At 41.4% G+C, this 24,160-nt stretch overlaps 1 protein-coding gene across 3 annotated transcripts in view; it reads left to right on the top strand.

The window, feature by feature from the left end:
• The first annotated feature begins 570 nt into the window (after nt 1–570).
• The window catches only part of HGSNAT (heparan-alpha-glucosaminide N-acetyltransferase), a 47,085-nt gene continuing 23,495 nt past the window's right edge, over nt 571–24,160 (top strand). Inside the window, exons 1-5 of one of the 3 annotated variants that reach the window (XM_059909203.1) lie at nt 571–770; nt 8,003–8,118; nt 11,541–11,677; nt 11,895–12,016; nt 14,675–14,744. In XM_059909203.1, the coding sequence (XP_059765186.1) occupies nt 584–770; nt 8,003–8,118; nt 11,541–11,677; nt 11,895–12,016; nt 14,675–14,744 (632 nt within the window). In that variant the 5' untranslated portion in view covers nt 571–583. Of the gene's footprint in view, nt 771–1,265; nt 1,330–1,389; nt 2,639–8,002; nt 8,119–11,540; nt 11,678–11,894; nt 12,017–14,674; nt 14,745–24,160 lie in introns of those variants that run through there. The other 2 variants (XM_059909205.1, XM_059909204.1) reach the window with 2 other exon arrangements.

Raw genomic sequence — 24,160 nt, 5'->3', positions numbered from 1 at the left:
CAATTCATCCATTTTCTCCACTGATGGACATTGAGATCATTTACAGGTTTTTGCAGTTTCAAACCACTCTGCCTCAAGCATGACTGGATCTGCCCTTCATACGTATGATAGTTTCCCCGGGCGCAAAGCTAGGAGTGTAACCGCGGGGTCATCGTGCCTGCGCGCCTTTAACTTCATCCGGGACTGGCAACCAGCTCTTCCAAGTGGTGGTAACACACGGTGGCTTTTATGGCTTTTATGTCGCAACTCTCCCTCTGGATAGCAAACGCCTTGGGGGCTGGGACTCAGAGCAGTGGACAGAGGACACTAACACCCGTTTGTATGGCGAATGGCTGGACGCAGGGATTCAGCGGAATGTCGCTCAGCGGGTGGTGAGGGACCGCGGAGCGGCGGCTCGGGGCCTGCGGGGCCCTCTCTTCCCGACGCGATGCGTCTCTCCCAGGACAAAAAAAAAAAACCAAAACCCTGCGCAGCTGCTCCGGGCGCGGTGACCTCCCCCTCCACCGGAAGACCCGTCCCCGCTCCGCCCCCGCTCCGCCCCCGCGGTGGCTCGCGCACCGCCCCCGGGACCGAGCGCCGGGGGATGACGGGAGAGCGGCCGTTTGCGGCCGAGCAACGCGGGTCCCAGGCGCGTGGCGGCGGAGGCGGCGCGGGGCCAGCGGGCGGCATGAGCAGGGCGGAGGGCGCGGGCCGGGCGCTGGCCGCGCTGCTGCTGGCCGCGTCCGTGTTGAGCGCCGCACTGCTGGCCCCCGGCAGCTCCCCGACGCCAGGTGAGTGCGCCCTCCGGCCGGGCCCGCGGGGCGGCGACTGTCCCCTCCCCGGGGCGGCGCGCGGGACAGCTCGGGAGGAGCAACGCCCGGAACTCGCGTGTCGTTTCCGCCGCGCTGTCGTGGCGGGGCCGGGTCTCGTGCAGAAGGCCGACCCGCGGGAGGACGCAGGAAGGCGGGAGCGGCGCTCCTCGGGCTTCAGGGAGTGCCTTTGACCCGGAGACCTGTCGCCCCCGAATGCAAAGCTGACCGTAGCCGGGCAGGCCCCCCCTCCGTCCGCGGCACGGAGGGGTTGCGGGGGACCCGCCGGAGCCGCGGCCCGAGCGCGCAGCCCCGTGCGCGGCGGGACGGAGAGGCCTGGTTGGCTGCGCTGGGCTCCGGGGTCACCGCGGCCCGGGCCAGGGGCGCAGCGGGAGCGCGCGGGAGGCGGCGGGCGCGGGAGCCGGCGGCCGAGGCGCGGGGTCCGATCTCGAGCGAGCCTCCCCGGCCCGCTGGGTGGTTCCGCTTCCATGATGACGGGCGGAGCGCCGCGGCCGCGGTCTGCAGGGGGACCCCGGACGAGGTCGGCGGCCCGGGAGGGCTCGGCGGGGGCGGTGCGCATGTCCGGCAGGGAGGAGAGGAGAGCTGAACCTCGGCTCAGCGAGCGTTTCCCCAGCTTGCCTGGTCTCCGAGCTCGCCAGGGAAGTGAAAAAAAAAAGGCAAATTCCAGGGCCTCCCGCTAGACCCTTTGGACGAGGACCCAGGGCCCTAGAAGATCTCAGTCCCAGGCCCCTCCCGAGGGGATGCTGTGGTCGGAGGTGGTGGGATCAGCGAAGGGCAGCAAACCCGGTTCGGTCAGTGTTGGGGAAGGTCTCCTTATCACCTGGGTAGCTGGGGGCCACTTGCCTCTGCTCCCTTCATCCCGTCACCTTTGTATCAGAAGGCGGGGGTTTTGGTGTCAGCGTATGTGGTTCAAACTGCCCCTCCTCCTCAATCAAAATGTTGTAGGGAGAAGACAAAATCAATTTTGAAAAAGCATCTTAGCTGATTACGTTTAATACAGTGTCTCCCCCGCCCCCGAGCTCAGTCTCGTCACTCCCTCCCTTTTATAATCGAGGAACAGACCTCAAGGGGTTACATAATCTGCCCTGTCACGACTTGTCAGGGACAGATCCCGTACAACGCTCTATTTTTGTGCTTTAGCATCCGTTAATAATGATAATTATTGTAGGAAAAAGGTAAGTTTCTAAGCAGTGATTCTGTGTAGTGAGGGAGAACGTACTAGTAGCGTTCTGAAGCCATCCACTCCAGAACCTTCACAGAGCAGTGTTGCCAGGTCAGCCAGGCTTTTAGTGCCACCTGGTGGCCAACTTTGGGCGGGACAGATTCCTACTAAGAACTCCACCTTTATATGATTTATGGACTCAAGTTTACTTGAAAAGAAAAAAAAAAAAAGTTAAGTAGACTATGTCTTTGAAAATATGCTCAGCAAAGACACTTACGAGCAGGGAGCTAGAACCAGAAATTAAATATTTGGAAATGAAGTAAAAGCCTAATATGCGAGCAGTACAGTTACTTGGGCACTATTGAAACGTGACTTTGGTTGGTTTATTTCCTCACCAAGACATTGTAGACAGGAAGAGGGAATTGTCTGTTGTATGTAATGCTCCTTGAGGCTGCCCTGGTATTTCTTTTTTTTTAAAAAAAAATTTATTTGTTTATTTGGTTGCACTGGGCGAGTTGCAGCAGGCGAGCTCCTTAGTTGTGGCATGCAAACTCTTAGTTGCAGCATGCATGTGGGATCTGACCAGGGATCGAACCCCGGACGCCCTGCATTGGGAGCACAGAGTCTTAACCACTGCGCCACGAGGGAAGTCCCTGCCCTGGTATTTGTAAGTTCAGCTGTTGGCAGCTTTTTCTAGAAACGGAGCATCAGTTTCAATTTCGGCGTCATATTGGATGGCTTAGGAATTTCGTCCTTTGTGTTTGTGTGTGTGTGTGTGTGTGTGTGTGTGTGAGTGATACAGACTACAGACTCATTGGGTTTTTAAAAAATTTATTGTATTGAACTATAGCTGATTTATAATGTGTTAATTTCTGCTGTATGGCAAAATGATTCAGTTATACGTATATATACGTTCTTTTTCATATTCTTTTACATTGTGGTTTATCACAGGATACTGAATATAGTTCCCTGTGCTCTATAGTAAGACCTTGTTGCTTATCCATTCTATATATAATAGTTTGCATATGCTAATCCCACAGACTCATTGGTTTTTTTAAAAAATGCTCAAATAATGCAAAAAGGTACAAAGGTGTCAGAATCCCCTGGCCTTACACTCACAGTGTCTGTTGCTGTTGTTTTGGGGAGGATAATAAGTGTTGATGAGGGTGTGGAGAAAAGGGAACCCTCCTACACTGTTGGTGGGAATGTAAATTGGTGCAGCCACTATGGAGAACAGTGTGTAGGTTCCTCAAAAAACTAAAAATAGAACTGCCATATGATCCCCAATTCCACTCCTGGGTATATAACTGAAGAAAACAAAAACATTAATTCAAAAAGATACGTGCACCCAATGTTCATAGCAGCACTATTTACAATAGCCAAGATATGCAAGCAACCTAAGTGTCCATCAACAGATGAATGGATAAAGAAGATGTGGTACATATATACAACGGAATATTACTCAGCCATAAAAAAGACTGAAATAATGCCATTTGCAGCAACATGGATGGAACTAGAGGGTATTAGGCTAAGTGAAATAAGTCAGAGAAAGGCAAATACTGTATGTTGTAATTTATATGTGGAATCTAAAAATAAAATGAATGAATATAACAAAACAGAAATAGACTCACAGATATAGAGAACAAACTAGTGGTTACCAGTGGGGAAAGGAAAGGGGGAGGGGCAAGAACAAGGGTAGAGGATTAAGAGATACAAACTACTATGTATAGAATAAATAAACTACAAGGATATATTGTATAGCATGAGGAATATGGCCAATATTTTATAGTAACTTTAAATGGAGTATAATCTATAAAGATTTTGAATCACTATGTAGTACACCTGAAACTAATATATTATCAGTTTAATATATTATCAGTTTAATATATTAAACTAATATAATATATTATAGCTAATAAATCAGCTATACCTCAATTTAAAAAATACAAAAAATAAATCATACTGGTTGGGCAGAGATTCTGATTTAATAGGTCTGGGGTGGAGCCAGGGCATTGGTATTTTTTTGTTTTGTTTTATTTTAAAATTATTTATTATTTATTTGTTTATGTTATTATTTTATTTATTTATTTATATTTTATTTTTGGCCGTGTTGGGTCTTTGTTGCTGCATGCGGGCTTTGTCTAGTTGCAGCAAGCGGGGGCTACTCTTCATTGCAATGTGTGGGCTTCTCATTGAGGTGGTTTCTCTTGTTGTGGAGCACAGACTCTAGGCACAGGGGCTTCAGTAGTTGTGGCATGTGGGCTCAGTAGTTGTGGCTCCCGGGCTCTAGAGCGCAGACTCAGCAGTTGTGGCGCACGGGCTTAGTTGCTTCACGGCATGTGGGATCTTCCTGGACCAGGGCTCGAACCTATGTCCCCTGCATTGGCAGGCAGATTCTTAACCACTGCATCACCAGGGAAGTCTGGTTTTGTGTTTTTTTTTTTTTTACCTTGCCAGGTAATTCTGATGTTCAGCTAGCATTAACCCTTCATACAACCGTATATAAAATAATATTGATGACAATTAAGAGCTTTCAAAGTCTGAAATTCACATGGAAAAATTAAGCATGAAACAAGAACCATATTCCACCCACCACTGAAGACTCATAGAAGTATGAATAAAAACAGTAGTTACTACAGCTCCGAAGGGATGATGCTGTATAGAACAATTACGGAGGAAAAGGTCAACAGCTAGTGACTATAAATTTGCAAATGGAAGCTCTCAAACCTGAACAAGGGAAATGAAAAAGAGAAATACTTGAAAACATTATGACAAGTATGACAAAGGATTTAATATCACAGGGGCTAAGTGGTTAAATAAACATTCCAACATTTCACAGGAAAGGAAAGTACTGATAGTCAACATTTGGAAAACATGTTCAAACTTGATCATTGTTAGTTCAGAACTAAAATAATAAGGAGTTTATATTTTCTATACATCAGGCCAAAAAGCAAGGGGAAAAAATTAAACTGGCCCAGCTGCTAGGGAACAGATCTGCTTAGTCTCAGGAGACTGGGAGCATAGAGGTTAGGTGCTGGCCAGAGTGGTGGGTCAGTCTGGTGGGTGACCTCTCCAGGCCTCCCATACCTCATCCGGAGGCTGGAGACACCAGCAGCTGTTTCACGAGGCTGTTGGGACCTGGAGCACAGTAAGTGTGTCGTTTTCTGTGTCACCTGGGAGCCAATGAACACCACAGTCGTCTTTATAAACCGGCACAGCTAAATTGGGAGAGGAATTTGGCTAAACATATCAAAAACTATTTAAAAAGCTATTTTTGGTTGAAAATTTCACTCCTGGAAGTTCATTCTTAAGGAACTATGTTGAAAAGAGAGCATGTTGATTTTCAGATGTCTATAGCGCCATTTTTGTATAGGATATAGCATCATTTCTTATAATTGGAAGAAAGGGGAATGGGGGGAAATTGGAAATAAGGTTAAATGAAAAGAGAAGAAACAACTTTTCAAAATAGTTAACCACATGTTCCTGATTCTGACGAAGCCCGTGTTGTCCCCTGCATTGGTCGGATGTGGCCCAGATCATTATAATCATCATTTGTCGAACACTTAACTTTGTTTGAGGTTCTGTGTCAAGCACTTTGCTTGTGTTATCAATTTTAGCCTCCCCAGCAATCCTCCGAAGCACACACTGTTATGATCCCTAATTTATTGATGAGGACGCTGAGGCAGGGTGGGGTCCAGATTCAAGTTGGCCCAACGTGGAGTCCACACACTTAACCCACCATGTTATACTCCCGGTCTCGAACGCTGCTTCCACTGGCCCCTCGCCATAGGGCGACGAAAGAACAGCAAAAGTGACTGATGAAGCTTTGTTTAGCCTGGAGGGGAAAAAAAGCTTCAGTAGATTATTAAAAGTTAAATACTCTGTGTTTTGTGTTCACTGAGAGCTAAATAAGGGTCAATTAGGATAAACGCTAAACATGAGGGCTTTAGGCTGGCTGCAGTGAGGAATTTTCTGAATTAAGCAGCTGAGGTGCTGGGGAGCCCTGAAGTAAGCTTCCACGGTACAAAATATAAGAGGCTAGAGCATTACCTTTCTGGTTGTGTTATTCCGTAGTTTCCCTTAACCCTTACACTGTTGGTGGGAATGTAAATTGGTACAACCACTGTGGAGAACAGTATGGAGGTTCCTTAAAAAACTAAGAATAGAATTACCATATGACCCAGCAACCCCACTACTGGGCATATATCTGGAAAAAACCATAATTTGAAAAGACACATGCACCCCAGTGTTCACTGCAGCACTATTAACAACAGCCAGGACATGGAAGCAACCTAAATGTCCATCGACAGAGGAATGGATAAAGAAGATGTGGTACATATATGCAATGGAATATTACTTAGCCATAAAAAAGAATGAAATAATGCCATTTGCATCAACATGGATGCAGCTAGAGATGATCATACTAAGTGAATTAAGTCAAAGACACATATCATATGATATCACTTATATGTGGAATCTAAAAATAAATGATACAAATGAACTTTTTTACAAAACAAATAAACTCACAAACTTTGAAAACAAACTTATGGTTACCAAAGGGGAAATGTGGGAGGGGGAGGAATAAATTAGGAGTTTGGGATTAACATATACACACTACTATATATATGTATATATAATAGGTAATTAACAAGGCCCTACTGTATAGCACAGGGGACTCTACTCAGTATTCTGTAATAACCTATATGGGAAAAGAATCTGAAAAAGAATGGATATATGGGGACTTCCCTGGAAGCGCAGTGGATAAGACTCTGTGCTCCCAATGCAGGGGCCTGGGTTTGATCCCTGGTCAGGGAGCTAGATCCCACATGCATGCTGCAACTAAGAGTTCGCATGCCACAACTAAGGAGCCCACCTGCCACAGCTAAGGAGCCCACGTGCTGCAACTACGGAGCTGGCGAGCTGCAACTAAGGAGGCCACCTGCCGCAACTAAGACCTGGTGCAACCAAATTAATTAATTAATTAATTTAAAAAGAGAATGGATATATGTATATGTATAATGGAATCACTTTGCTCTACACCTGAAACTAACACAACATTGTAAATCAACTATACTCCAATATAAAATAAAAAATTAAAGAAAGTTTCCCTGTTTTTCTTTTGCCTAGAAGCTAGATGGTAATTTCTCTTTCATATAATATAACAGATATAAATGGCCCAGTTGATCTGGATGAAACACTTTGCTTTAACTTTAGCCAATAATAGTTCACTGTTTTCCTACCAAATTGGCAGACTGAAAGGTAGAAGATGCATCATCCTTATGGGACCCTAAGAACATCTGGTAAAGTGATGAGCTCTTAAGCCCAGGGAATATGGAGCAGTGGCTCTTTCTGCCCTTCAGGCTTACCCTCTCTCCTTCCCCGCCTCACATCTGCCATGGAAACCAGGAGGTGCAGAACTCCAAACAAAAGTGATATCAGGCAGAGCTTCTCGGACTGTAAAGGGCGTGCAGATCCCCCAGGAACACTGCTGTTCTGCGCGTCCTGACTCCCTAGTCTGGGGTCCTGCAGGTTTTAAGAGCTGCCCATCCCAGCTCAGAGCTGAGTGATGTGGGCCAGGAAACTTGGAGCTTCGGAATCACGCAGATTGGGTTCACGTCAGTGATTTCACTGAAAAACTCTGTGGCCATGGGCAGTTATGTAATTTTTGTGAGCCTTAATTTCTTCATCCGTAGGATGGAGAAAATACCTAGCTCGTGAGGTTGTCATCATTATCAAATAGAAGTTGCGTGGAGACAAACTCGGTGCCCCTCATACCTTAGTACTTGGTGACTGTAAGATGTGAATGGTATTGATTGAATCCTCGTTTGTAGTAGAGGCATGTGTGTGGAAGGGAACTGGGTGTGTGTGTGCATGTGCACATCCGTGTGGACACGGCATAAGGGACGAGAGACCCCAGGCATTTGAGAAGCTCTCCTGGGAAGCCACTTTCCACTCTGATGCACTTTGTCTCTGACACATCTTTCAGGTGCCTTCTTTTTCTTTTTCTTTTTCTTTTTCTAATTCTTACCAGACTTAGGGGAAAAAAGGCGCTTAGAGCTGAAGATGGACCAGGCTTTGCTGCTCATCCATAATGAACTGCCTGGGACAAACTTGACCGTCTACTGGAATTTCGATCGCTGTTATCATGTAGGTGCCGCGTGCTTGCTCACAGTTGTGTTTGCTTTGGGGCTAGTTTGATATGGCCCCAGTGCTGTCAGACCTGAAGCCCTTCACATGTTAGCTTCAGCTTTACGGGTGAGGAAACAAACAGGCTGGACAAAGACTCAGAAGAAATTCCGTCACGGAGGGTGCCTAGCAATGGGCAGCATCCTTTCTTTATCTTTTCCCTGCCCGTCTTTTTCAGACCAGTTTCTGTGATGAGCAAAATTGAGAGACATGTTTGTTTTGTTTTTCTTTTTTTTTTAATACAACAAGCATTCTTTCATCCCACAATAAGAGCATAAACCAGATCCGGGCCTCTTGCTCATTTCTGCCACCTCTTACAGCCTGTGCCCTCAGAGCCATTAATCAGGGGGCCTGGAGTGTGACAGGGCAGCCACACCACTGGTGTTCAAGTTGCAGAGGGGTGATGCCCTAGGATGGGGTCTCTGCAGGATAGTCACAATCCCTTTTGGAGTCCATTCAGTTTGATCCCTTATGAAGCCTGAAGTGATAGACGTGTTTTATTTGACTCCTCTGCCCACTGCATAACCCTCCTGCTGGACCAGAGAAGGAAGGAGTGAGACACCGGGGGGCAGGGCGGGGCGGTGAGGGCCACGGGAGGCTTACGCCGAGGCCCTTCTGACGATAAAGGATTTTATCTGAAGGTGTTGCTCCTATGCTAGACCTTGTTGCTTTTTCAGGACAGGGCTATTCTTCCATGTAAAATGAAATACTCTTTACTTCCAAATTAAGAGCTTCTATGTACCACCTTCAGAGGAGGAATTTTAATGGATAGTGACCTGTTTAGTGTAAATAGCTTTTTAAAAAAGAAAACAAATTTAAAAAGTCCCCAGTGTGGGTATCAGCTAGAAGATGATGGAGCAGTACATGACACCTCCTTTAAAGTTAAGTGAAACACAACATCGGTAATATTAAAAAGGTAGGTCAAGACCAAGAAAAGGTTTATCACAAGAGGGACCTAAAAGGACCTTAAATTAAGTTGAAAAAATGGGTAACTTCAAAAATACCTGTAATGTATTTAACAAAACATCAATCATGTGTTGTCAAACAAGACTAAACACAAATGGCAGAGATCATACTTTCTGCAATTTCATATCTCTGCATAACAAAAACAAACTAATAGGAGAGAGAATACAGACATAAATGTCATAGAAAAACCAAGAGATGGTTTTCTAAAATAAAAGTCACACATACTCAATAATGGCCTGTATGGGAAAAGAATCCAAAAAAAAAGAAAAAGAGTGGATATATGTATACGTATAGCTGATTGACTTTGCTGTACACCTGAAACTAACACAACATTGTAAATCAACAATACTCCAATAAAAATTTAAAAAATTAAAAAATAAATAAAAGTCACAATTGATAAATTATTGATACATTTAATGGAACAATGGAAATTAATAAAATTAGAAATTATATGCAACAGAAATTAAAATAATTATGGTCCAATGAACAGTTAAGACTGATCAATTTAAAGTACAAAAATTGATTGATTTCCTTCAAAAAGTATAATATGAAGATTGATTCAAGAAATTGAGGACATAAATAGATCAGCAACTGTTTAAGAAATCTGGAAAGTTGTAATGAATTTCTCTACCTAAAAATAGGTCATTTTTTCCTGCATTTTCAAATAATAAATAATTCTTAATCTATATTAACTGACCCTAAATATAACAACAATAAAAAAAATGATGGCTTGGTATCTGATTCGTTCTGCAGGGTGTTGATCTTAAAATCTAGCCAAGACATGATAGAAAATGCAGGTCAATCTTTCTAATTAATGTGGGTGTAAAAATCTTAAATAAACTATCAGGTAGAATAAGTTGGCATATTGAGAGATTTATGATGACTTATATTTTCATCTTGAAGAATCTGTAAGAGGTCATATATATGGACAATGATAAAATTTTAATGGGAAAATTATAGGCTAAATGGAGAAATAGCCAATGCACGCTGATGTGACACCTAAACGTAGGAAAAATGGCAATACTTCCCAAATTAGTTTATACATTCAATACAATTGCTTGTGGATACCTTATAGAAGCTGCATAAAAATAATTCCAAAATGTCTATGAAAAAATAAGTGTGCAAGAGAATCAGAGGATGGCCCAAAAGGAGAACGGACAGTACGGAGACTTGCTGTGCCAGATAAGAAGTATCACAGAGCACGGTCGTGAACGTAGCCAAAAAAGAGAAATGAAGACCAACAGGCCAAACGAAGTATAAGAAGTAGAATCTAATTTACGTAAGAATTTAACAGCTAAAACCATGGGAAAGGTATTTAGAATTATGGGATACCATCTATCAAATACCCCAAGTGGATTCAAGTAAAAAAAAAAACAAAAAACCACAAATTTTAAAAATACTAAGAAATGCAGAATACATTTTTAAACTCATGAAGCAATAGAAGAAATAACAAACCACAGTAGTATGACTCTGTAAAACTTTAAAAACAACAGAACATAATAAGATGAAAGCACTAGAGTGGGGAAGTGTTTGAGAGAGTTAGAAGTTTAATGTTACAGTGTACGAGGACAGATTTCTAAGATTCTGTTTGAGGCAATTGAGTGTCTACCAGGTGGTTCACACCATAAGGAACATAAAAGAGCAAAAGAAAATTGAATTATTTAATCTACTTATAATTTAAAATGTAATCTTAATGCTGTGGTATCATAAACACCTAGTACCTGAACAAAAGGAAGAATGATATGAACTCCTGGTAAGGCTGATGAGAAATAAATCTATTGTAATTTTTCTTCTGTGAGTGATATTTGGCCACGTGTAACAAGAACCATTAAAATGATTATTTTTTTAATCCAGTAATCTCATTTTTGGAAATTTGTCTTAGGGAAAGAATTTAAAGGAATAAGAACATCATGTGTAGATCTTTTAAAACAATATAAGTTATATAAATTATAAATATAAGTAGATTTATATTATTATATATCACATAATTAAATTATATATCTTCCAAAACAATATAATTTATATAAGTTATATACAAAAAGATAAAACAAGCTTTGAAAGCCTAAGTATTCATAGCGATAGTATTTGATGGAATATAATGCAACCATTAAAAATTATAAATATGCAAATTGGGTAGAATCATGGAAGTTTATTTGTTAAATAATATTAAGTAAAACCGTAGAATGCAAGATTAAAGGGATGCTGTATTTGTTAATTATGTGAAGAATTTACCTATGAATAAAGATTATGTAGTTCCATAGCAACACCTAGTTATGTAGGCAAATTTTACCTAAATCACTGAAGTGTAAAAGTTTTCTATAAGTATGAAGGAAAAGTTATCTCAGGTCTTCAGTTGGATACCCAACAACCACAGACTGTCAAACCCCTAACACCTGGCCTGTGCTTGGATCGTGTAGTGCCTGCTCCAGGTCCTGGTCGACGTCTCCCAGAGCAGGAAACCCGGGGAGCCCAGCATTGAGGCCGTGGCTGTGAGCACCCAGCACGGATCCATCCTGCAGCTTAATGACACCGCGGAGGAGAAGCAAGTTTGTAGGTTCGTAGCTGCTATGATGTGACCTACTGACACCTGCACTTTCTCTCTACTATTTTTTTCCTGTTTGGGTTTTAGGTTCTTCTTTCAAAATATCTTTCTGTGTCTTCCCTGGTCTGCACCCAGGAATGCCTATCACTCTGCCTGGGTGACATTACCAACATCCAACTGCTTATTTCCTAACCTAATGATGTTTCTTCATTTTACCTAATCTTTGTAGGCTGGAATACAAATTTGGAGAATTTGGAAACTATTCTCTCTTGGTAAAGCACACCCATGATGGAGTCAATGAAATTGCGTGTGACCTGGTCGTTAATGAGAAGCCAGTTGACAGTAACCTTCGTACGTACATGGTCTTGGTTGATTTTTATGTTTTAAAAATATTTATTTATTTATTTATTTGGCTGCTCCAGGTCTTAGTTGTAGCATGTGGGATCTAGTTGCCTGACCAGGTCTTAGTTGTAGCATGTGGGATCTAGTTGCCTGACCAGGTCTTAGTTGTAGCATGTGGGATCTAGTTGCCTGACCAGGGATCGAACCTGGGCCCCCTGCACTGGGAACGCAGAGTCTCAGCCACTGGACCACCAGGGAAGTCCCTCTTGGTAAATTTGCATTTTCAACGGTTTTAGTTTTTGAGTACTGTTTGCGACATTTTGGGTAATTTAAATCCTGGATCGTAGGTTGTCTATCTCAGTTGTGGCATATTTGTAATGTATTTGTTGTGTCATTGGTGTAGACTAAGAAAATTATGTGACATACAAAAAATTATTTGTTGTATCAACATATTCTCATAGTTGTTATTTACTGTATTATGAAGTATAAATAAGCCAAAAAAATTAATGCAGTGGAAAGAAACTAGAAATAAGACAGTTGACTGTCAGGTGTCTTTCTTTGTTTTAGGATTTAGGGTACAGTGTTTCCTGTATGTGTCTCTGACTGTCCAGAGGTCCCCTTGGGTTCAGGAGGGATTGTTCGTTCTCTAATAACTCCACTGGAGAAAATCTGTCCCTCCAAGCCCCCAGTAGATAGTATCAGGAATCCCTGGGGCTGTTCCAACAGTAAGTACTGTTCACAGTGACGCTGTTGAAGACTGTCAGAAGAACACTGGTAAGAGCCAATGTGAAAGAGCCAACGCGGGATGATTTAATCATTAGAAGAATAATGAATGTAATTGACGGAAACCTGTTGCACATACAAAAACCAGTGAGTTCACTATGAAGCTAAAAAGCACAAGGCCCCCCTCCGCCAACAAAAACAATATTTTGGTTGCCTTTGGGGGTAACAAGGACACCTGGTGTTTACTGATGATCCTGGTAAAGGCAGGACCATCTCTCCTGCCTTTCCTGTTTTGACTATATCTTAGGGTAACGAAATAGTCCTAGATGATGAGGGTAAGTTCTTTAGAGAAGGAATCCAGGTAATGTGGCAGAATATTTTGCAACGCCCATTTAAGTTATTGATTTAGGCAAAAGCCATGAGTGGATGGAACCATCCAATGAAAGGGGAACTTTACACGGGAGGGGACAGGCCTTCACCAGCTGAACGCGGGCGTCGGGCACAAGGTCTGAAGCAGGAGGTGCTCCTGATGGGACCTAGTGGGAAAGACACAGCACCTGCGAAGCGTTCCTGCCAGAGAAGTGGGACTTCTCGGCCAAGGCTTTACAGCTAACTTCCCATTTACAGAACGCACGGAGGATAGAGGAACAAGTTCAGTGACACCAGGCGTGGGGTCCTGGCAGATCTAGACCTCGAATGAGATGCCCTGATAGGAGAGAGCCAGCCTCGTGTAAATCAAGTCAGTGGCTGTGGACCAATGCATGGAGCTTAAGGCACGTTAACAATGCAGGCAAGATGCGAGCCTTGCTTGGATCCTGATTTGAGCACATGGCCTACAACACACATTTTCCAGGCAACTAGAAAAATTTGAACATGGACTCAGTGTTAGCCAGGGAATTATTAATTTTGTATGACATTGTGCTTATACAGCAAAAGGTCCATTCTTAAGAAACTTTTAATTTTGAAATAGTTTTAGACTCACAGAAACGTTGCAAAACAGGGTTTCCATATACCCTTCACTCAGCTTCCCCTAAGCCCCTAAACTATATAATCACAGTACAGCGATTCCATGTACAGTGATTGAAACCAGGAACTTCACGCACACAGCGCTATTAACTGAGCTGCGGAGTTCTCAGATTTCTCCAGTTGTCCTCCTCGTGTCCATTTTGTGTCCAGGGTCCCACAGAGCATTTAGTGATCAGGTCTCCCAGGCCGCCTCTAATCTAACCTCATGGCCTCTAATCAGCCTTTCTTGGTCTTTCACGACCTTGACACTTTTGAAGAGGACTGGCCTGCTATTTTGTTACTTGGGTTTGCTTGCTGCCTTCTTGTGACCCAGAAGAGGCCGTGTGTCTTCAGTAGCGTCCTACGGAAGAGATGCAGTGTCCTCCTCAGGGGGTCACGTAAGAGTTGCATGACGTACATAGACATACATCCTGAAGATGTGGGAATGGAATAGCTTGATGTCTGGGATTTGCTTAAAAGACTTCAGGTGGAAAAAAAAAAAGGGTGAGTAGTAGTAGTAGATGAAGCAAGAGTGACAATGTTTGATTATTTTAGAGTCTAGGTGACGGCTATATGTGGGTTTATTGTACAGTTCTCTGTACTTTTGTGTATGTTTGATATTTTTCATGATGAAAATTAGCGCTTCCCTCACGAAGAGTATTCTCAGTTGTTAATAAGAAATTTCACATAAGGATACAGGTTTTTCCTTCATAAGTTTCCATTTTTATTTGTTTGCCTTTTTCTTTTTTTAATTGTTAAATTTGTTTTCTTGAAGTATAGTTGATGTACAATGTTGTGTTAATTCTACTATACAGCAGAGTGATTCAGTTATACGTATACATACATTCCTTTTCATACTCTGTTTGCATTTTTCATGTACAGATTCACGGTAATGACATGACAGCGTCTGGTGATGATACGTTTTCTTCATTTTTGCAGCTGTGAGCATCGCGTTCCTCGTCGGCCTGGTGCTCATCATTGTGGTGTCCCTTCTAAGGTTCTCGCTGAGGTAAGCAGGCGTTGGGGGGGCCACACTGGGGAAAGTAGAGTACAGAATAACTGTATTCAGAAAGGGTAGTTGGACCATTATTCCTGGATTAAATGAAAACTTACTGTGTCCACCATGCCCAGTGTAGTCCTAGGCGTTAGGGATTCAGTGTCGAATAAGAGATGGTCCCTGACTTCAGGGAAATAATAACCTAGTGCGAATGGCTCTCTGCCTTCAATTCTCCCACGTGGCTGAAGATGTAGAAGAAAATACTTGAGCAGTCATTATTTCCTGACAGACTCTCACATCTTGCCACGTAGCGCATGGAAGAGGCCTGTGATGGTCTTGGGAGGTGCTGCCACACTGACTGTCTTCCTCCTCTTGGCTCTGAACCCAGAGGCCACGCCTCTGGTCCAGCTTCCCAGCTCCTGTGGTGGGGACCTCCGACCTCAGGGTGGACTCTCCCTTGGTTAGGGTCGGCCAGCTTGGAGAGGGGATTCCTTCTCCTGCCTGGTAAACAATGATTCTGGTGAGTGGATTTGCGGACTGCAGAAGGAAAAGAAAGTGAAATAGACCCAGGCCTGGCACATCACCTTGCCAAGGGAAGGTGTTTCCTCTTAAAAGGAATAAGGTTGAATTTTCACATGCTCAGCTGGTTACGGTCTCAGGAAAGACCGTGAGCTGTTATTGGTGAGCTGGATCCAAATTGGAAGAAAGAACCTGCTAGCTTGGGGAAGTCCTGCACCTTTGGGGAGTTTATCACTCTGACCCTTTAGGGACGGAGTGCAATCCGCAAAGAGGAGTTGCATTACTTTGGTGATAAGATGTAAATGGTGTTCCAGTTTATTAGAGTGTTTTCATTTGGTGCTTTGGTTGTGAATGTATCCATTACATGATGTTTAAAGTGGTAGATAGCTGATATCAGACTCTTGCAAAGAGAAGAATCCCACCTTGCCCCACTGTGGAATTGAAACTCCTTTTACATGTGATTCTCCCTTTGCAGCCTGTGGGCACAAAGCTCTTGTGGGGAAAGCAAGGGTCCCTTTTACCTTTCCCCATCACTTTCCAGTGTGCCCATGGAAGCCTAGGGAAGTTCAGATTTGTCTGAACCAGAAAAGAATCTGAAAAAGTAGTAAGAATACAGCATCTTTCTCCTTTTCACTTGGGGAACAAGCATGTACAAGAAAATAAGTGCTTTTTTTAATTTTAATTTTTACATATCTTCTTTTACCTTTCCTTAGATGGTTCTGTTTTCAAGTTTTCATGTGATGGTGATGTTATTAGTGCTGGATAAACTAGAAATAGGAGTTGAGTTGTAAGGAAAAAAAGAAATTAAAAATATAAGCAATGGGTATATGGAACATGTTTGGATACTGACTTGACCAATTAAACTGTAAAAAAGACAGGAAAATTGAACTTGCTATTTGATAATATTGAGGAATTGTTGATAATATTCTTAAAGGAGGTAATAGAATTGCAGTATGTTTAAAAATAAAGAGTCCTTATCGTTTTCTTTTTTTTAACATCTTTTTTGGAGTATAATTGCTTTACAATGGTTTGTTAGTTTCTGCTTTATAACTAAGTGAATCAGCTATACATATACATATATCCCCATGTCTCCTCCTTCTTGCGTCTCCCTCCCACCCTCCCTATCCCACCCCTCTAGGTGGTCACAAAGCACTGAACTGATCTCCCTGTGCTATGCTGCTGCTTCCCACTGGCTAGCTATTTTACATTTGGTAGTGTATATATGTCCATGCCACTCTCTCATTTTGTCCCAGCTTACCCTTACCCCCTCCCCGTGTCCTCAAGTCCATTCCCTACATCTGCATCTTTATTCCTGTCCTGCCCCTAGGTTCTTCAGAACCTTTTTTTTTTAGATTCCGTATATATGTTAGCATACGGTATTTGTTTTTCTCTTTCTGACTTATTTCACTCTGTATGACAGACTCTAGGTCCATCCACCTCACTACAAATAACTCAAATTCGTTTCTTTTTATGGCTGAGTAATATTCCATTGTATATATGTGCCACATCTTCTTTATCCATTCATCTATCGATGGACACTTAAGTTGCTTCCATGTCATGGCTATTGTAAATAGAGCTGCAGTGAACATTGTGGTACATGACTTTTTTTGAATTATGGTGTTCTCAGGGTATAGATGCCCAGTAGTGGGATTGCTGGGTCATATGGTAATTCTGTTTTTAGTTTTTTAAGGAACCTCCATACTGTTCTCCATAGTGGCTGTATCAATTTACATTCCTACCAACAGTGCAAGAGGGTTCCCTTTTCTCCACACCCTCTCCAGCATTTATTGTTTGTAGATTTTTTGATGATGGCCATTCTGACTGGTGTGAGGTGATACCTCATTGTAGTTTTGAGTTGCATTTCTCTAACGGCTAATGATGTTGAGCATCCTTTCATGTGTTTGTTGGCCACCTGTATGCCTTCTTTGGAGAAATGTCTATTTAGGTCTTCTGCCCATTTTTGGATTGGGTTATTTGTTTTTTTGATATTGAGCTGCATGAGCTGCTTGTAAATTCTGGAGATTAATCCTTTGTCAGTTGCTTCGTTTGGAAATATTTTCTCCCATTCTGAGGGTTGTCTTTTCATCTTGATTATGGTTTCCTTTGCTGTGCAAAAGCTTTTAAGTTTCATTAGGTCCCATTTGTTTATTTATATTTATTTTTATTTATTTACTTTTGGCTGTGTTGGGTCTTCATTTCTGTGCGAGGGCTTTCTCTAGTTGCGGCGAGCAGGGACCACTCTTCATCGCGGTACACAGGCCTCTCACTGTCGCGGCCTTTCTTGTTGCGGAGCACAGGCTCCAGACGCGCAGGCTCAGTAGCTGTGGCACACGGGCCCAGTTGCCCCGCGGCATGTGGGATCTTCCCAGACCAGGGCTCGAACCCGTGTCCCCTGCATTGGCAAGCAGATTCTCAACCACTGCACCACCAGGGAAGCCCCCATTTGTTTATTTTTGTTTTTATTTCCATTTCTCTAGGAGGTGGGTCAAAAAGGATCTTGCTGTGATATATGTCATAGAGTGTTCTGCCTATGTTTTCCTCTAAGAGTTTTATAGTGTCTGGTCTTACATTTAGGTCTTTAATCCATTTTGAGTTTATTTTTGTGTATGGTGTTAGGGAGTGTTCTAATTTCATTCTTTTACATGTAGCTGTGCAGTTTTCCCAGCACCACTTATTGAAGAGGCTGTCTTTTCTCCATTTTATACTCTTGCTGCCTTTATCAAAGATAAGGTGACCATACGTGCGTGGGTTTATCTCTGGGCTTTCTATCCTGTTCCATTGATCTATATTTCTGTTTTTGTGCCAGTACCCCCCTGTCTTGATTACCGTAGCTTTGTAGTATAGTCTGCAGTCAGGAAGCCTGATTCCTCCAGCTCCGTTTTTCTTTCTCAAGATTGCTTTGGTTATTTGGGGTCTTTTGTGTTTCCATACAAATCGTGCAATTTTTTGTTCTAGTTCTGTGAAAAATGCCATTGGTAGTTTGATAGGGATTGCATTGAATCTGTAGGTTGCTTTGGGTAGTATAGTCATTTTCACAATGTTGATTCTTCCAAGCCAAGAACATGGTATATCTCTCCCTCCGTTTGTATCATCTTTAGTTTCTTTGATCAGTGTCTTATAGTTTTCTACATACAGTTTTTGTCTCCTTAGGTAGGTTTATTCTTAGGTATTTTATTCTTTTTCTTGCAGTGGTAAATGGGAGTGTTCCCTTAATTTCTCTTTTAGATTTTTCATCATTAATGTATAGGAATGCAACTGATTTCTGTACATTAATTTTGTATCCTGCTACTCTACCAGATTCATTGAGTAGCTCTAGTAGTTTTCTGGTGGCACCTTTAGGATTCTCTATGCATAGTGTCATGACATCTGCAAACAGAGGCAGTTTTACTTCTTCTTTTCCAATTTGGATTCCTTTTATTTCTTTTTCTTCTCTGATTGCTGTGGCTAAAACTTCCAAAACTATGTTGAATAATAGCGGTGAGAGTGTGCAACCTTTTCTTGTTTCTGATCTTAGAGGAAATGGTTTCAGTTTTTCACCACTGAGAACAATGTTGGCTGTGGGTTTGTCATATATGGCCTTTATTATGTTGAGGTAGTTTCCCTCTATGCCTACTTTCTGGAGAGTTTTTATCATAAATGGGTGTTGAATTTTGTCAAAAGCTTTTTCTATGTTTATTGAGATGATCATATGGTTTTTCTTCTTCAGTTTGTTAATATGGTGTATCACATTGATTGATTTGTGTATATTGAAGAATCCTTGCATTCCTGGGATAAACCCCACTTGATCATGGTGTATGATCCTTTTCATGTGCTGTTGGATTCTGTTTGCTAGTATTTTGTTGAGGATTTTTGCATCTATGTCCATCAGTGATATTGGCCTGTAGTTTTCTTTTTTTGTGATATCTTTGTCTGGTTTTGGTATCAAGGTGATGGTGGCCTCATAAAATGAGTTTGGGAGTGTTCCTCCCTCTGCTATATTGTGGAAGAGTTTGAGAAGGATAGGTGTTAGCTCTTCCTAAATGTTTGATAGAATTTGCCTGTGAAGCCATCTGGTCCTGGGCTTTTCTTTGTTGGAAAATTTTTAATCACAGTTTCAGTTTCAGTGCTTGTGATTGGTCTGTTTATATTTTCTATTTCTTCCTGGTTCAGTCTCGGAAGGTCATGCTTTTTAAGAATTTGTCCATTTCCTCCCGGTTGTCCATTTTATTGGCAGATAGTTGCTTGTAGTAATCTCTCATGATCCATTGTATTTCTACAGTGTTAGTTGTTAGTTCTCCTTTTTCATTTCTAATTCTGTTGATTTGAGTCTTCTCCATTTTTTTCTTGATGAGTCTGGCTAATGGTTTATCAATTTTGTTTATCTTCTCAAAGAACCAGCTTTTAGTTTTATTGATCTTTGCTATTGTTTCCTTCATTTCCTTTTCACTTATTTCTGACCTGATCTTTATGATTTCTTTCCTTCCGCTAACTTTGGGGGTTTTTTGTTTTTCTTTCTCTTATTGCTTTAGGTGTAAGGTTAGGTTGTTTATTTGAGATTTTTCTTGTTTCTTCAGGTAGGATTGTATTGCTCTAAAACTCCCTCTTAGAACTGCTTGTGCTGCCTCCCATAGGTTTTGCATCGTTGTGTTTTCATTGTCATTTGTTTCTAGATATTTTTTTATTTCCTCTTTGATGTCTTCAGTGATCTCTTGGTTATTTAGTAGCATATTGTTTAGTCTCCGTGTATTTGTATTTTTTAGTTCTTTTCCTGTAATTGATATCTAGTCTCATAGTGTTGTGGTCAGAAAAGATACTTGATACTATTTCAGTTTTCTTAAATTTACCAAGGCTTGATTTGTGACCCAAGATATGGTCTATCGTGGAGAATGTTCCATGAGCACTTGAGAAGAAAGTGTACTCTGTTGTTTTTGGATGGAATGTCCTATAAATATCAATTAAGTCCATCTTGTTTAATGTGTCATTTAAATCTTGTGTTTCCTTATTTATTTTCATTTTGCATGATCTGTCCATTGGTGAAAGTGGGGTGTTAAAGTCCCCTACTATGATTGTGTTACTGTCGATTTCCTCTTTTATGGCTGTTAGCATTTGCCTTATGTATTGAGGTGCTCCTCTGTTGGGTGCATAAATATTTACAATTGTTATATCTTCTTGGATTGATCCCTTGATCATTATGTAGTGTCCTTCTTTGTCTCTTGTTATAGTCTTTATTTTAAAGTCTATTTTGTCTGATATGAGAATTGCTACTCCAGCTTTCTTTTGATCTCCATTTGCATGGAATATCTTTTTCCATCCCCTCACTTTCAGTCTGTGTGTGTCCCTAGGTCTGAAGTGGGTCTCTTGTAGACAGCATATATACGTGTCTTGTTTTTGTATGCATTCAGCCAGTCATGTCTTTTGGTTGGAGCATTTAATCCATTTACATTTAAGGTAATTATCGATATGTATGTTCCTATTACCATTTTCTTAATTGTTTTGGGTTTGTTTTGGTAGGTCTTTTCCTTCTCTTGTGTTTCCTGCCTAGAGAAGTTCCTTTAGCATTTGTTGTAAAGCTGGTTTGGTGGTTCTGAATTCTCTTAGCTTTTGCTTGTCTGTAAGGGTTTTAATTTCTCTGTCGAATCTGAATGAGATCCTTGCTGGTTAGAGTAATGTTGGTTGTAGGTTTTTCCCTTTCATCACTTTAAATGTGTGCTGCCACTCCCTTCTGGCTTGCAGAGTTTCTGCTGAAAAATCAGCTGTTAACCTTATGGGGATTCCCTGTATGTTATTTGTTGCTTTTTCCTTGCTGCTTTTAATATTTTTTCGTTGTATTTAATTTTTGATAGTTTGATTAATATGTGTCTTGGCGTGTTTCTCTTTTGGTTTATCCTATATGGGACTCTGCACTTCCTGGACTTGATTGACTATTTCCTTTCCCATATTAGGGAAGTTTTTGACTATAATCTCTTCAAATATTTTCTCAGACCCTTTCTTTCTCTCTTCTTCTTCTGGGACCCCTATAATTCGAATGTTGGTGTGTTTAATGTTGTCCCAGAGGTCTCTGAGAATGTCCTCAATTCTTTTCATTCTTTTTTCTTTATTCTGCTCCCTGGCAGTTATTTCCACCATTTTATCTTCCAGCTCACTTATCCGTTCTTCTGCCTCAGTTATTCAGTTATTGATTCCTTCTAGAGTATTTTTAGTTTCAGTAATTTTGTTGTTCATCATTGTTTGTTTGCTCTTTAGTTCTTCTAGATCCTTGTTAAATGTTTCTTGTGTTTTCTCCATTCTCTTTCCAAGCTTTTGGATCATCTTTACTGTCATTACTCTGAATTCTTTTTCAGGTAGGTTGCCTATTTTGTCTTCATTTATTTCGTCTTTTAGGTTTTTACCTCCTCCTTCATCTGTAACATTTTTTTTTTGATAAGTGGTGCTTTATTCCTATCTTACTGGTTGTCTGGCCCAAGGTTTCCAGCACTGGCGTTTGCAGGCAGTTGGTTAGAACCAGGTCTTGGTGTTGAGATGAGGACCTCCGGGAGGCCTCACTCCAATGAATATTCCCTGGGTCTGAGGTTCTCTGTTAGTCCAGTGGTTTGGACTCAGAGCTCGCACCACAGGAGCTCGGGCCCGACCTCTGGCCTGGGAACCAAGATCTTGCAAGCCAGTCTCTGGGGGTTCCTACCATCCCCTTAGGCATCTGTGGTCCCCCACCAGTGTCTGGTAGGTGCACTAGTTGTGCAGACACGAATTCCGCGTCCTCCTAGTCCGGCATCTTGACTCTGCCTCCTGAGTCCTTATCTTTTAGCAGTACATACTGAAGTATTTATGGATGAAATGATATGATGTCTATGATTTTCCTTCTTTTTTTTTTTAAATATATTCTTTTTTAAAATTAATTAATTAATTAATTTGGTTGCACTGGGTTTTAGTTGAGGCAGGCGGGCTCCTTAGTTGTGACACACCGGCTCCTTATTTGCAGCTCACAGTCTCCTTAGTTTTGGCAGGCAGGCTCCTTAGTTGTGGCACGCGGCCTCCTCAGTTGCGGCCTGCATGTGGGATCTAGTTCCCCGACCAGGGATCCAACCCAGGCCCCCTGCACTGGGAGCTCAGAGTCTTACCCACTGGACCGCCAGGGAGGTCCCCTATGATTTTCTTTAAAATGATCAAGCCAAGTCAGGGAAAAGGGTCAGTGGGTGGAAGTATAGATGAAGTAAGATTGACCATGCTTCGTAGATATTTGTTGAAGGTGGGTAATGGGTCCATGGTGGTTCATTATACTAGTTTGTCTACTTATATGTATGTATATGTTTGAAACTTTCCATGACCAAAAAAAAGGAAAGAAGAGGAAAAATCCTATGCCTTGAATATATTAAATGTTCAAATGTCCAAATTTTATGCAAAACCTGTGTGAGTATGAAGTTTATTACACTTTTCAGTATCAAGAGAGCTGGAAGCACAGTACATATAAGGGCTTGTAATATTAGAAATGTTATATATAATTTCTATAAGAAAGCCCTCAATGATTTACAGACAAAGACTTGCCTTCTCTTGATTTTTTAATCAAAGAATTGTACTTACTAAAAGGGCAAATTTAATAGTTCTTATATACCAAATTAAAAATGCTAACTATTCATTATTATTTGAAAAATAACAAATTGGCCTGTTAGCTCTGAGTTTGACACAGTTGTTGGGTTGAGAAAGGATTCTGTGTGGACTTTAATAATCGGATGTGGGGACATAAAGTGGAAAGTTCATGTCCTTATGGGCACAAACAAAGTAAATAAAAGTGAAACTGTCCCAGAAAATTTCAGAAATTGTAAATAACAAACGATATTACCCCATCAAGTCACTAAGCTATCTTTAGTGTATTGGAAATCAGGATTCATTTCCACTGCAAAGTTTAAAAAAAAGAAAAGGGGAAGTAAAGTAAATCAGAATGTAAAAAACATTGTGTGAAAGAGCTAAATACACTTTTTGAAACATTTTTTCCAAATAAGATCTCTCATTTCAAAGAAAAACCAGTTAAGGTATTTATCTTTTGTTAATCATGTGAATCAACTTAATATCCTCTGGATATCTTGTTGCACTAAAGCACCATCTAGGAGAAAGAACCCAGTACATTAACTGTGAGTCACTCCAAGGTCACTGTCAAACTTTCTCAGTTTGCATCTGTGCATATTTTTTTTTTTTGGCCATGCCACACGGCATGTGGGATCTTAGTTCCCCGACCAGGGATCGAACCTGTGCCCCCTGCAGTGGAAGCATGAAATCCCAACCACTGGATGGCCAGGGAAGTCCCACATCTGTGCGTTTTTATTTGGTTGTAATTGAGTCTGAATACTATGATTTGCTTTTTGTATTTAATAGTTTGTATTTATAGTTCTTTGTACAGACATTCTTTTTTTTTCCAGGGCGGACAAATTTTTTTTTTCTTTTGTCTCTCTTTTTTTAAAATTTGTCTTATTGAAGTATAGTTGATTTACAGTGCTGTGTTAATTTCTACTGTACAGCAAAGTGATTCAGTTATACATGTATATACATTCTTTTTTTAAAATATTCTTTTCCATTATGGTTCATCATAGGATATTGAATACAGTTCCCTGTGCTGTATAGTAGGACCTTGTTGTTTATCCATTCTCTATATAATTGCATCTGCTAATCCCAACCTCCCATTCCATCCCTCTCCCACTCCCCTCTCCCCTTGGCAACCACAAGTCTGTTCTCTATGTCTGTGAGTCTGTTTCTGTTTCGTAGATAAGTTCATTTGTGTTGTATTTTTAGATTTTACATATAAGTGATATCATATGGTATTTGTCTTTCTCTATCTGACTTCACTTAGTATGATGGTGTCTGGGTCCATCCTGTTGCTGCACTCTTCCTGCTGTTTTAATAGCCATAGCTCATCCTGTCACAGATGAAGACACTGAGATTAG

Source organism: Balaenoptera ricei, chromosome 21 (assembly GCF_028023285.1).
Source record: "Balaenoptera ricei isolate mBalRic1 chromosome 21, mBalRic1.hap2, whole genome shotgun sequence".
Taxonomy (NCBI): Eukaryota; Metazoa; Chordata; class Mammalia; order Artiodactyla; family Balaenopteridae; genus Balaenoptera; species Balaenoptera ricei.
This window is presented reverse-complemented; position numbering and strand designations above follow the sequence as displayed.